General features: G+C 45.6%; 3 protein-coding genes across 3 annotated transcripts; 1 reads left to right on the forward strand and 2 right to left on the reverse strand.

The window, feature by feature from the left end:
• Window positions 1-6576: 6576 nt before the first annotated feature.
• Window positions 6577-7661, reverse strand: CCR75_007585 (uncharacterized protein; the record flags this gene model as incomplete). The annotated part of the gene is made up of 2 exons (XM_067965643.1): window positions 6577-7478; window positions 7574-7661. 2 exons carry the CDS (start codon window positions 7659-7661, stop codon window positions 6577-6579), a joined length of 990 nt encoding a protein of 329 aa, XP_067817598.1.
• Window positions 7587-10508, forward strand: CCR75_007586 (uncharacterized protein; the record flags this gene model as incomplete). The annotated part of the gene is made up of 3 exons (XM_067965644.1): window positions 7587-7653; window positions 7726-8319; window positions 8403-10508. The coding sequence occupies 3 exons, from the start codon at window positions 7587-7589 to the stop codon at window positions 9029-9031; spliced, it is 1290 nt and encodes a 429-aa protein (XP_067817597.1). The 3' UTR covers window positions 9032-10508.
• On the reverse strand, window positions 9198-10001 carry CCR75_007587 (uncharacterized protein; the record flags this gene model as incomplete). The annotated part of the gene is made up of 1 exon (XM_067965645.1): window positions 9198-10001. One exon carries the CDS (start codon window positions 9999-10001, stop codon window positions 9198-9200), a length of 804 nt encoding a protein of 267 aa, XP_067817596.1.
• Window positions 10509-12926: the final 2418 nt, after the last annotated feature.

A 12926-nucleotide genomic window follows, 5' to 3' on the forward strand; every position in this document is an offset into this window, starting at 1 on the left:
TCGAGCGCACTCCTTTCCATGTCACTTAGAAAGGAGTAGCTATCACGCGAAACGTGATGCGTATTTCCATTATCATCTAACATGTCCATTTTAGAAGATAGAACTGTGGTCCTTGGACGGACTTCAAAGTACGTAACAAGGTACTCTCGACTTGTACTGCTCCAGTACAAGTCCACTTCGCACTGCTTCAGTGCAAGTGGTGCCTCCTTTCACTTCACGTACACCAGTACGTGGAGAGAAAGACTATCATTTATAACATTGCTTTAAAGAGGTTTAAAAGAAATCTGTATTTAATATAATTAAGTTCGTCTGTTTATATCTCTTTAATACTAGCATAACTATATACGAATACAAAACATGTCCTGAAGTCTTATCTGTCTCTCTTTTTCCGCGCGTCCAGCGCTGACTGGACCGCGGAGCAAGTAGACATAATGGCCTATGTGTAATGGGGCACACATCGCTTGGAGAACCGTTGTTGTGGTACACTTACTTTATGAGTAAAGTACCCTTTTACCGAATTTTAAAATAGTTAGTCACTTAAATCCCATTTAATATGGGTAAAAAATGTGGCCGCCGCCAGATATAAACCTGGCGGCCAAAATCTATTTAAATTAGCCAGGGTAATGTTCTAAGATTTGAGTAATTATATAAAGTTCAGTTCCCCTTTTGATCTTAAAGCGTTAAGTAGGCTTGCGCATTGATCTGTAAGAGATAAAAGCCTTTCTAAGATATATCATCTTGGGCACTAGTTGCCACTTGGTTCTACGAACCCCTGAAACCCTTGAACTAGAATTCCTTAAGCTTTAATAGCTTGTACGACTCCCTAAGTTGCTAAACCCATTAGTTCAATAGAACTAAGTGACTCTCTGAGTCTATAAATTTTCCTCTGACTTTAGGAGCGAGTTATCTCCGCTACACCTGGTAGAACTCGTAGTCAATCGACGCCTGAGTCTTTACAAGACTAATTTCTCACGAAAATGGACGAGGTTCCAGAATTGTCAGACTCTGTATATGACTCAGAGCCGAGGGCTCGCCCTCTAACTATAAATGTGAAGACATTTGAGGGAAGAGGGGAAGAAAATCTCCTTTTTTTGGATTAAGCAGATGGAAATGTCCATTAATTCCGCCGTGTTCTTATTAGAACGGCAAAAGGTGGCTATGGCCGTTTCCAAACTTGAAGGTTGAGCCATGGAGTGGGCACTATCGTGCAGCACGTCCATAAACGACGCTTTTCCCTCATGGGATTCGCTGAAACAGCAAATGACCAGCATGTTTGCAACGCCTGATCGGGCTTCTAGCATGCGAGCACGGCTCCTAGCGACTCGATAGGGTAAAAGAACCCTAGGGGACTTTGTCCAGGAGTTGAGAATTCTCATTGCATCTATGCATCAAGACCCGGTGCAAGAACCAATTGTAGTGACCACCTTTAGGGGGGGCTCAATGAGGGCGTTGTTCGGACGGAATAATCCCGGTCCCATCCTGCTACTTCGAAGATGCTGTTTCCATACATCTACGCGCTGAGTTCAAACTTTAAGTCTGCTCGTGTTAGCCCGCCTGTTTACCGAACAAGCTCTTCGAGCACATGGGTTCCGTCTAATAGAGCGGAACCTATGGATTTAAGCCTCGTTGAGGAAGGAGAAAAAGGCTCTTCAAGCTGTGGAACAGCATAAGACCATCCGTAGATGATATATGTGCTGGAAGCACGAAACATTTACGATCCGGCCTGCCCTCTTCGAAATTCGCGTAAAGCTCAAAAGAGCTCCAACTCCGACCTATACCAGAGATCTGGTACGGTGCGGGAAACGTCGATACCCAGTAGGTGCGGGGCGCCCTACTGGGGGATACCTAGACTCTGTTGAGCCTCTAGGAGGTGAGAATAAACAGGACTTAGCCCCAATTAGCTCGGTGCTCAATGGCACAGGGCGAGAGTACAGCCTGGCTTGCTAGTCACTCAAGCGATTGTTAAGGGCTTTGATAAGCCGTGGTCAATTTTAATTGACTCAGGAGCGTCTTGCTAATATGCTCGACGCCTTTCCCTTGGAGGAAGTCAACAATACGTTGAGGCGCTTAAAGCGCATGAAGGTAATACAATCACTGTTCGCTTAGCGACTGGGACTCGTGGTACTGTTCCCAAGGTTCCATTGAACTTAGGTATAAAGTTTCTGGACTTTGACAGTATGGAACGCTGTCTCGTCCTTGTTTTAGATTCGAGATATGATCTCATCCTTGGTATGGCCTGGTGAGAACACCATGAGCCATAAATCGATTAGAGGTCTAAGACTTAGGCGCCACGCGCAATGTTCCTAGCAAAGTTTTGGAGAGTCATGAGCCCACCTTTGCTAGGAAACAAAAGCGCTTTTGGCGCGGATCATTAAATGCGTCTGTCAATGTTTTAGACATTGGCATGTCTGAGTTAATAACCTTAAAGTTAATAGTATTAATTCTGAGCCCGACTCAGCAGAAATAAGTGGAACGGCACGTACTCCACGAGTGACACTCGCTATAATAACGGTTCATTAAATGCTGCATTGTTGGCCTAAGGCTGAGTCATCAAGGGTGCAATATCCATGAGATACTCGAAGTGGCACGTCTAAGTCCACCGAGTATGATCGGCCGAGGTGGCATCATACTGAGTGTCAGTAGTGACATTGTTAGCGGTTCGCCGGCGGTTCGCCAGAGCTCAAGGGTGCAATATTCTTGAGATACGTGGAGTGGCACGTCTAAGTCCACCGAGTGTGGTCGGCCGTGGTGGCACCATACTGATTGTCAATAGTGACACGATTGGTAGTTCACCAGGGCATTTTGGGCCAAACCCGCCTTATGCACGTGGAGCGACACGTAAAAGTCCGCTGAATAAGGAAGCTGAGTTACCTAACTCCTTGTCGGATGACAAATAAGACGCCATGTCTTGCATAGAACCAATATAGGCTGGAAAACCCGGGGACGTACCATTTGTATAGTTTGGGCCACCAAAAACTCGGGCTTACAGAGCCGTAGGTCTTTTCTCTACCGAGACAACCACCAAGGACAGTAATGTGTGACTCATAGAAGATTCAGTACTTCAAATTCTCATTATGAGGTACAACGACACGCGGAGGATCCACAGTGTCCGTGCAATAAAGCAACAGGATTTTATCGATAGAAAATCGATGTAACCTTGCACGCATACGTGCCGCCAATCGAATACCTGAATCAAAGTCCTTTAGACCTCGTAACAGAGCTACACACTGTTCATCCTTGGTGTAAGTCGAACGGATTAATTCAGTAATAGGTCACATTATAGTCGTTAAATAATAGAGCTTATAATGCGGCCTGCGTGATAACGCGGCCAAAGCATTCTGCTTGCCGGGCTTATGCTTCACCTCGAAGTTGTATTCCACGAAAAAGAATAGCGTTCGGGCCATTCTCTGTGAGAGATGGGGCGACTTAGTTACCGTGTGTAATGACGCGTGATCTGTATCTATCACTAACGGCTTAGAGCCGAGCAGATGAACTCTGAATTTGACGAGAGCATACTTCATAGCAAATAACTTTTTGTCATGAACTGGGTAGTTCTTTTCCGCAGCTTTAAGCTGTCTAGTAGACTCGAACGCAATAACACGTTCATGCCCATCAACATCTGTTTGTAACAAAGCACTGCCAATGGCAAAATCTGATGCGTCACAGACGACACGGATAGGTCAATTTGGGTTTGGCAGTGCCAGAATCGCGGCATGGAAAAGACTGTCCTTAACTGCTCGAAAAGCATTTGTTCGGTGCTAATACAGCACCATTCTATATCCTTGTTAAGGAGATTAGATAATGGCCTAGCCATATTAGCGTAATTTTCGCTATATTTGTGTAAATAATTGGCGAGATCCAACCACTTGCGCAAATCCTTTTGGTTTTTAGAAACCGGCCAATCTACCATGGCTTTTACCTCAGCGGGATCCGCTCTAAGGCCTCGATTTCCAATGAAGCATCCTAAAAAAGGAAATTTGTCTGCGCCAAAAATGCATTTAGATGCATTGAAATACAACTTGTTTGTGCGCATGCACTCGAGCACTGCTCGCAAATGGTCTAAATGGTCTTCCATATCCGACCAACCCTGCTCCGCACGACTATGGACAAAAATGTCATCAATATAAGTCTGTGCATAACCTCGATGAGGACTTTCCAACGCCCTGGCAACATCCAATCGTCAAGTGATGCAACTGGCAAAACAGTTGTGTCACTAGACGATTGGATGTTGCCAGGGCGTTGGAAAGTCCTTGTGGCATAATCAGCCACACCCATAACATGCCGCTTGGGGTGCTAACCGTTGTAAGCGGGATATCGCTAGCTCGCATGAGCAATTGGTAGTAACCATCGACTAAGTCCAATGCACTGTACATTGTACATCCCACCATATTGTTCTGAAGAACATCTTTTTAGGAATGGGGGTTGCGCTGGTATAGAGACAGCATTAAGCTTATTATAAGCATGTAGAATGCGCCATTTACCATTTGGCTTTTTGTCACAAGATGTCGGTGTCGAATGAGGAGATTTGCTCTCTCGTACCATTCCAGCCTCGTGCTTAGCACGGAAGAAATCGTCAATGACGTCACACTGCTCCCTTGGTAAAGGCCATTGTTTTGTGACACAGTATTTGGTTCCCGGAACTAAGTCAATATAATGACGAACACCTCTATCCGGAGGTAAATAGATGGTGGGTTAATACATACCACATCTTGGAATTCCTTAATTAAGGAATAAAAGGGATCCGTAGGATCTTTAAGGATCGATGACCCATTTTGCGCACTAAGTGCAGCTTTTGTGTCATCCAGGACAGCTTCGTCGAGAAGTGACGATGAGTTTAACTCAACCATAGGTCGAATGACCACCATTTCAGAAAAGTCACCAGCTTTTAAGGCTCGACCGCACTCATCAATAGACATTTCGTTTAGCTCTAAAAGAGCATGTAACGAGGGGATTGCCGCAAGGCTAACTTCCCCCTCAATGTTACGGGTTACGCCATTTACAAGCGTATGTAATTGCTCACTCGTATCACTTTGTGAGGGTATACACGCTTTGTGTCCACCCTGTCTTGGAGTGGAGACAATACGCCTCTTAGAGACCGACCATTGTCAGCACATATGTTCGCACATGCGCAACTTGCCAACGGATTAAACCCTCGGAGCATGTTGCTGCACCACTGGCGAGCCTTCCAGTCCCCATTGGTTGCTGGAAGTCCATTACTTTGGATTTTGTTTTCGGTCTACCGAAGGATTCAGCCGGGAACTCCGGCATAGTGGTCTTTGTTGACCGATTGAGCAAAATGGCTCACGTTGCGGCCGCGCCGGATTCCATTGATGGTGAAGGTTCAGCTAGGCTGTTTATTGATCGCGTGTTTCGACAACATGGTTTGCCAGTGGCAATTGTCGCTGATCGGGACCCCCGTTTCACGGATAAATTCTGAAAATCAATTTCCCGAGTGCTTAGCACCAGATTGGATATGTCCACTGCGGACCATCCGCTGACCGATGGTCAAACTGAACGTGTCAATCGCGTCATTGAAGACGTTTTACGCAGCGTGTGTGCTCAGACGCCTAAATATGGCGCTCAATGCTCTCAGTGGTGAAGTTTACATTAAATAACGCTGTTCATGCCTCAACAGACTATACATTTTTCTATGTCAACGGTCTTACCCACCCACGCGTTCCATTATCGATACCACCGTGTGGTTCAGGGCTTGGTGGGGCAGAATAAGCCGATAGGCCTGCTGTTATCAGCCCTGTTACCGTTCGGAAACAATTAAGCGAGTTTCTCGCGACGCAATTTAGTGTCTTAAGGCACTTAATGGATACGATGGCTGATAGCCAAGACAAACAAAAAGGACAAGCAGAGCCAAAGGCAGAAGCTGTATTAATTATTATATGGTCGGAGACCGAGTTTTACTAAGCGCTAAAAACCTACCTTTTAGATAATATATTAACTAACAACCCTTAAGTGTTAAATTCATGTAACGATACACCCCGTTACAAAGTCGACCTTGACCCTCGCCACACTCTCTGACTCACAAGGTAAATATTGGGTGTTTAGACTTCGGATCACGTCGGACGTATAATACAATAGTCCTCGACGCATCGGCAGGCGCATCCGTGTTCCTCCCTGCAAGGATTGATCCATCAACCTTCCGCACTCCAAGTCGATGCTGTACCACTGCACAAGATATAATGGTCTATATCTACCAATGGATAAGCTTTCCAAATTTTACTATGTAACCTAATATTCTCTACCACCTTTAAGTGTTTTTATTTTTTTGTGTTTAACAAAATTTTAGGACTTTTCTAAGCGCACGCGAGTCTTCTGTCGCTAACCGGGGCGGTATATTGTAATTTCATGAACAATATACCGCCCCGGTCAGCGACAGAAGACTCGCGTGGCTTAAAAAAGTCCTAAAATTTTGTACACCATTACGGTAAATAAACCGAATATTCTCATGAAAGAGGAGTTACTTAATTGCCTACACATAAGTTTCTTTACTACAACACTTGATTAAGTACTGAATTAATACGGCCCAATTTCCTAAACAAAATGAAAAAACAAAAACTTCATTTATTCCTCGTGTTTCTTCTGTCCGTGCTTGAGCACAGCGCCCGTCAATTCACCAACAAATGGATTGGCCAGTGCCGGTGTTTGCTGTAATTTACGCATCCCATTAATCACTTCCCGCGTCTTGGAGATATACAATCCATCCAGACTCGAGCGCATGTCAATCTCCATGTCCTCGACCATGTGCCCCATATTCGACACATGAGTAAACTGGTCTTCAAACTCCATTGTCCGCTCTGCCTGCCTCGTGAGCGTACCATCAAGTGTCAAGTCGCCCAATTCCGGACGATTGACCTTCATTAAGAGTAATACGGACGTCGTAAGGCGGTACGTCGCCTTCTTACTGCCCTTCTCCAGCACGTCCGTGCTACTTTCCTGCACTTCAATTACATGAATCGAATTCCATTCTCCTTTTTCTACAAAACGTTGATTCTCTACATCTTTTTTAACAAGAAAACACGCCGCAAATCCAGACTCCAAGTCCCACATATAGACCGACGAGAGGCCCCCTTGATAGTACAATTCCCGGTACGAGTCAAAGATCTCGTTCGCTTGTATCTCAAGCTCGCGTAGGGTCTCGGATGGATAAAACGCTTCGCCACTCGTTTTTGACGAAGGATTGTACTGATTTGTCCATGGAGACCGGTACAGATCGCCGTCGCGATTATAATCGCAGAGCAAATACTTGCGGCCGTTTGCAGGATCCACGGCCACCTGAAGCGGATGATCTACACGCTGATACAAATCCTCTGCTAGAGAAGGAATCACGCGCGTGAGGTTATACACGTCTGTCTCCACCTGTCGTGGTGGCATGCGCCGCAATAGATTTAAACACGTCGTCATGCCGCCATTCGCGGTGGTGGGGTCCGAACTCATCCCGTATCGCTTTATCGATACGGGATTGGCTTAATTGAAAAAGTCGGAATCCTTCTTTTCAACCAATCGAAATAGGTATGGGTCAAAGGTAATTCCAGCCAATCAACATCAAGTCATTCCGCACCAGCAATTCCAGCATGAGCAAGCGCGTACGAGTACATCTGAAGCATCAAGAAACATTTGACCGCACGGCCCCGATCGTAGGTGAGCATTGTATGTAATGCATTGAAAGCCCTCGCATGTTGTGTAATGGGCCGTTTCGTATCCAAATCGTAGCAACATTTCGCAATGGTCCACCACCGCCAAAGGATCGGAACGATTTAGCGTTTGAAGTATTTGAGAATCCGGCCAAGAAGCAACGTCTCGTGGTCGCAAGTTCCGAAAAAGTGGCGTATCAAGGAGCCAACTTTGGTTATTTAGGATCAAGTCACGATTTTGCTAGCTATGCCGTTGGCATCTACGACAAGAAGACTCGAGAGGTCCGATTATGCAACGTTGACCAGATTTACGTCATGCAACAGGCGATTAAAAACATGTCGGAAGAAATCGACGACAATCGTGGCAGTGATAAAACCGCAATAGAAAAGCGACGCGATCTAATTGAAGCGTTTGGTAGCAAAAAGAGCAAACGCATGCAAAAGAATCGTGAAGAGAACATGCTCAATTTGAAAAATATCAGTGGTGCGGCTTCGATATCCCAAACGTTACAGACCAAAATGGCAGCTGCCAAGCAAAAGCTTGCGGAAAAACAGGCCCAAGATAGAAGTTACACCAAAGAGGGCGCCGCTCTTGCTGCCACGCGCAACGCTCTCCTCCCGCCGTGTGATATTGACGCGCCAACGCCCGATCGCGTCTACGACCTTTCAAAGTGTACGATTTTTTTTGTGTTTTTGCTGTCATTCCTGTGACGACGTATATATTTACTTCAAAAGGATTTTTATGTGTTTTAACAGTTCTTACGGATGATGTCATGGATTCCCTGACTATCATGGCGGAAGAGGTGGTCGAGGCGCTACAGACCACGAGTGTGGCCGAGTATGCCGCAAGCTTGAATCTAGCGTCGCTACCTACGCGACTAATGCTGTCTATGCCTACGCCCTATGATGTCAACACGATGTGCCTGGTCGTGTACTTGGCCTATATGATTGATTTTTACAGTTCGCGATTTCCACTGCGCAAGACAGCTGAGGTTTTTAGTGAGGAAAAGGGAATACCACTAAGTATTGTGCGTCATTTCTTTAAGCTATTTACCGACATGAGTGAGGACAATAATGGCTACCCAACGTATCTTCAGTCCAAAATGATGAAGGACAAGCTCAGTCTCCACCTTCTTGTCGTCGCACTAACGGTCAATGGCTTTGCATTGGACCTTGCCGAAGTTGGGAACGATCTCAAACGATCGCCCGTGCATATCCAAGCGTATGCGCGTCAACTTGGCTGTCTCGTTGAAAAGCTCAAAACCGACGCGGGTGTGTACGCAGGCGCGGGCTCTTTAGCATCCAAGAAACCGACTCTACGCGCCGTGCTGTCAGTGCCACTTCATTTCCCGCAACCAAAGCGTGGCAATCCATCCCGCCGATAAAATTCTTACAAGCAATACATTCCATGGTCTACTCTTGGCTACATTTTCTAAGTCTACTCGTGCTCATACATTCATTCCCGTGTCAATTTATCCAAATATTTTTCAAGTCGTCTGACCACACTGTTTGAAACACACTTTACTTATAGATACATTCCTCCTAGTCCTCTTAAGTTGTCGGACGACCATTTAAGTCCGAGTCCGTCGAAAAGCGCGAGAGCGCCGACGTCCGATCAAACGACCCGGACTCGAGCATTGCGTAGCTGTCATTGGTTCCCCGCATGTCGTCCATCCAATGCGATTGCTCCTGGTCGCCTATTGGCGCTTCGGTCTGTCGATCCAACGCCTCGGAGACGGTCGTGCCTACGGTGTCGCGCTCCAAGTCATCGACACTTAGATCAAACGAATTCAGCACGCCCTGTTTATCGTACGTGCCTGAGAACGAATTGGCATACGATTCCGCGATCGAACCAACAAATGAACCGGCGTACGATTCGGTATAGGACTCGGCGTAGCTCCCAGGTGCGGCATTAAACTCCATCGAGTGGGCATCAAAGTTACTATGACTCGGCCGCGAAGCATCGATGGAAAGTCTCTTATTAAAAGGGGACGTCGATGGGGCCGCGCCATTAACCGTCGATTGCGCTGGATCGAAATTGTATCGTTTCGGTTCGACGGAAGGCGAGGTACTCGGCAAGGCATGAAGCATCGCAATCGATGACGCTAGCGGGTCGGACGTGACCTTGGTAGACTGGGCGTTAAGCGTTGTAAAGTCGTACTCGGACGGCGTGTCTTGCACATTCATTTCCGAGACATACGTCGGCTCAGACGTTGTCACTTTCGACGGTAAAAAGTCATGCATAAAGCTCTTTTCATGGTTTCGATGTTGGGACTTGGTATTAATGTAGACAATGTAGCCAATGACACATAGCACAACAATTCCTACGACAATGCCAATGATGAGCCCACTCATAGAGATAGTCGACAAGACAGAGCGCTCTCTAGTCTACGAGGATTCGATTGTGGTGGCGGTCGCGCGTCCGTCGCGCTGACACCAACGCGTGGTCCGTCGTTTAATGGTAAGGGTAGGCCCTGCCGTGCTTGCGAAGGTCCTAGGCTTTACGACGTGTAAATTGATTGCGGTATAAGAACGGGAAGGGAATAATAAAAGTAAGAGAAAAGCTGTTACAAGGATGCGAACATATTGATACAACTGAACTGTCACATCTGCCCGCAGGACTGGGGGGAGGGAGGCTTAAAGAAAGAGCAGCGATCGCACAACAAAGTAAACAATATATAAATATAGATTTATTCCTTAAGGGGGGGGTGCTCACAAAACAAGCGTCATTAGATTAACTGTTCTTCCGTCGTCGAACCATTCGAATTTCGATGTCGGTAGTACAAAAATTAGACTTCTTTGGTCTGCTTCTTTCGGCCAAACGATCGGACTACAAATGCAAAAACACCGGCTTCTTTAAAACCTCGATCTACAACATGCTAGTCGAATTGTGTTGCGCCAAGCTGCAAGCAGTGTCTGACGCCAGTTGCGTAATTCAACACTAGTAGGAATTGAGAGTTGCTACGGAGCTTTCATATTTACCGTTGAGATCACTTAAGAAAACGCTTGCCGCCAGAAACGGACCGAATTCTGAACTAACATCAAGTCGTCCCCAGAAATGAGGGTTTTCTTTCATATCACAGGGGCCTCATGCGCAAAACGCCTCCGATTAAAATCACGCAGATATATCCAGTTACTTTTATTATGAGACCTATTTTTAAATCCGAGTAACGTTTTAAGAATAAAAGTTAAGAAAAAGTATTGGAACAAGGCGGGCGCTGGCACTTTATACGACACGCAAGAAGTGGGAAGGCCTATCCGACGCCTTTAGAGCAGAAACAGCGTATTACAGGCATTCTTTGTGGTTCATCTACTATAATGGTGCACACATTTTTGTATTGCTGCTTTTTTATGCATTCATAGCCGAAAGTTATTGCGCCTGGATCCAGGAACCTTGTTCAATATGCAGTAGCAGTCGCACCTTTTCATTCTCATAAAATTATAACAAACTAAGAAGTAGTGCGTAATTCTAGATATCATAATTGAGCAGGACTCAAAGCGGCATTGCTTCATGCCCGAGTCGACTCCAAGTGCATGCTAGCATTTCGTTAAGTCCACTCCATGCATTTTAGCATCATTGTAGCTTCCGCATCAATACCTCATCTTTTGCATCGGTTCCCCCTTCACGTCTTAGCGTGAAAGGGTTGTTATAAAGCTAGCTGTCATGAGACGTCGCATATATTATTTCCTTTTTATGTGTAGTCCGTGGGGTGCATACCTGAAGTAAAATTTATACGCTTTATTGTTCCTCACAATTGATACACGTTTCGACAGCAGAGGCTGGAGGAGTCGTTCATAAAATTTGTTTTATAAACATATTATTGGGAGGGCTTTTACGGAAGGAATTCCAAAGAGTCATGAATGTATACTGATATTATAGTAAATTCGTCGCTAGTACGAAACGGGGTGTATCGTTACATGAAATTAACAGGTCTATCTCTTCGGAGATAGACCGTTCATCGTATATACGGACCATGCATCATCACGCACGGCTATAAATAGCCCGTACCTCTTGAAAGAATGGCAAGGTGGCTATCCTTCTTCGCGGAGTGTAATTTCTCCGTGGAGTATAAACCACGACGACTTAATGTCGTCGCTGATGCATTATCACGCCGACCCGATTTCGAGCTGGCTGCGCACTTTAACAGTGAAGATAATACCTTTGTTGCTACACTCATTACAAGTGTTTCGTAATCAACTGTGTTTGATGTTATGAAGAAAGCCTACACAGAAGATAAAGACCTTCTGCGTTTATTGGATCATCTGATGAATCTATCCGATTAATCTTTTAAAGATTTGCCGGCTTAATATCGATCGTCATCCGATCGATACACAACATGCAACGGCTTTTTACTACACAGCCGTTGCCGGCGACACTCCACCTGTCGTCGTCCCAAATCACAATGATTTGCGCCTGCGCATCATGTATGAGTGTCACGATGCACCAACACGTAGGCATCGTGGACGTGAGAAAACGTATCTCACAGTAAGTCGTGACTTTTACTGTCCCCGCCAGTATCAGTTCGTGCGCAAGTGCATTCGTGCTTGCGAGGTATGTCAACGGGTGAGGCCTAGCCCTTCATCTCGTGCACCTCTCCAACCTCTACCACTTCCAACAGAATGTTACCAGTCTGTATCTATGGACTTCATCTTCGGATTCCCCGAAGACGACCACAAAAACAATGGAATTCTTGTTTTTGTAGAGAGATTCAGCAAGATGGTACATCTTGCTGCAGTAACAGAGTCGATCACGGCTCCGGTCTGTGCCCGTGTCTTTATCAACACGGTATTTAAACTCCATGGTTTACCCGGTGAGCTCGTCTTCCACAGAGATTCACGGTTTACGGCGGAGATTTGGCAATCGTGTCACGATCTCTCGGAACACGGCTGACTATGTCAACTTCTGATCATCAGGAGACAGATTGTCAGACGGAACGCGTAAATCGCGCCCTCGAAGAGATACTTCGAGGTTACGTCCAATCGTATCCGAATTGGAGCGAGGTTTTACGGTGCATGTGTGAAGGGGTGTCTCGTTACATGAAATCAACACTAAAAGGTTGTTTATTAACATATTATCTAAAAGGTAGATAATAATTGGAGAATATAACTTTACATGGTAATATTCTAAAAGCTTATTCATTGGTAGATATCGACCATTACATATTCTTTTTCCGCGGTCCAGTTAGTGCTGGACGCGCGAAAAGAGAAAGACAAAAAAGACTATATGACATGTTGTGTTGGAATTTTCGTTCGGACTTTAACATTGAATACGCACTCTTC

Source organism: Bremia lactucae, linkage group LG7 (assembly GCF_004359215.1).
Source record: "Bremia lactucae strain SF5 linkage group LG7, whole genome shotgun sequence".
Lineage (NCBI taxonomy): Eukaryota > Oomycota > Peronosporomycetes > Peronosporales > Peronosporaceae > Bremia > Bremia lactucae.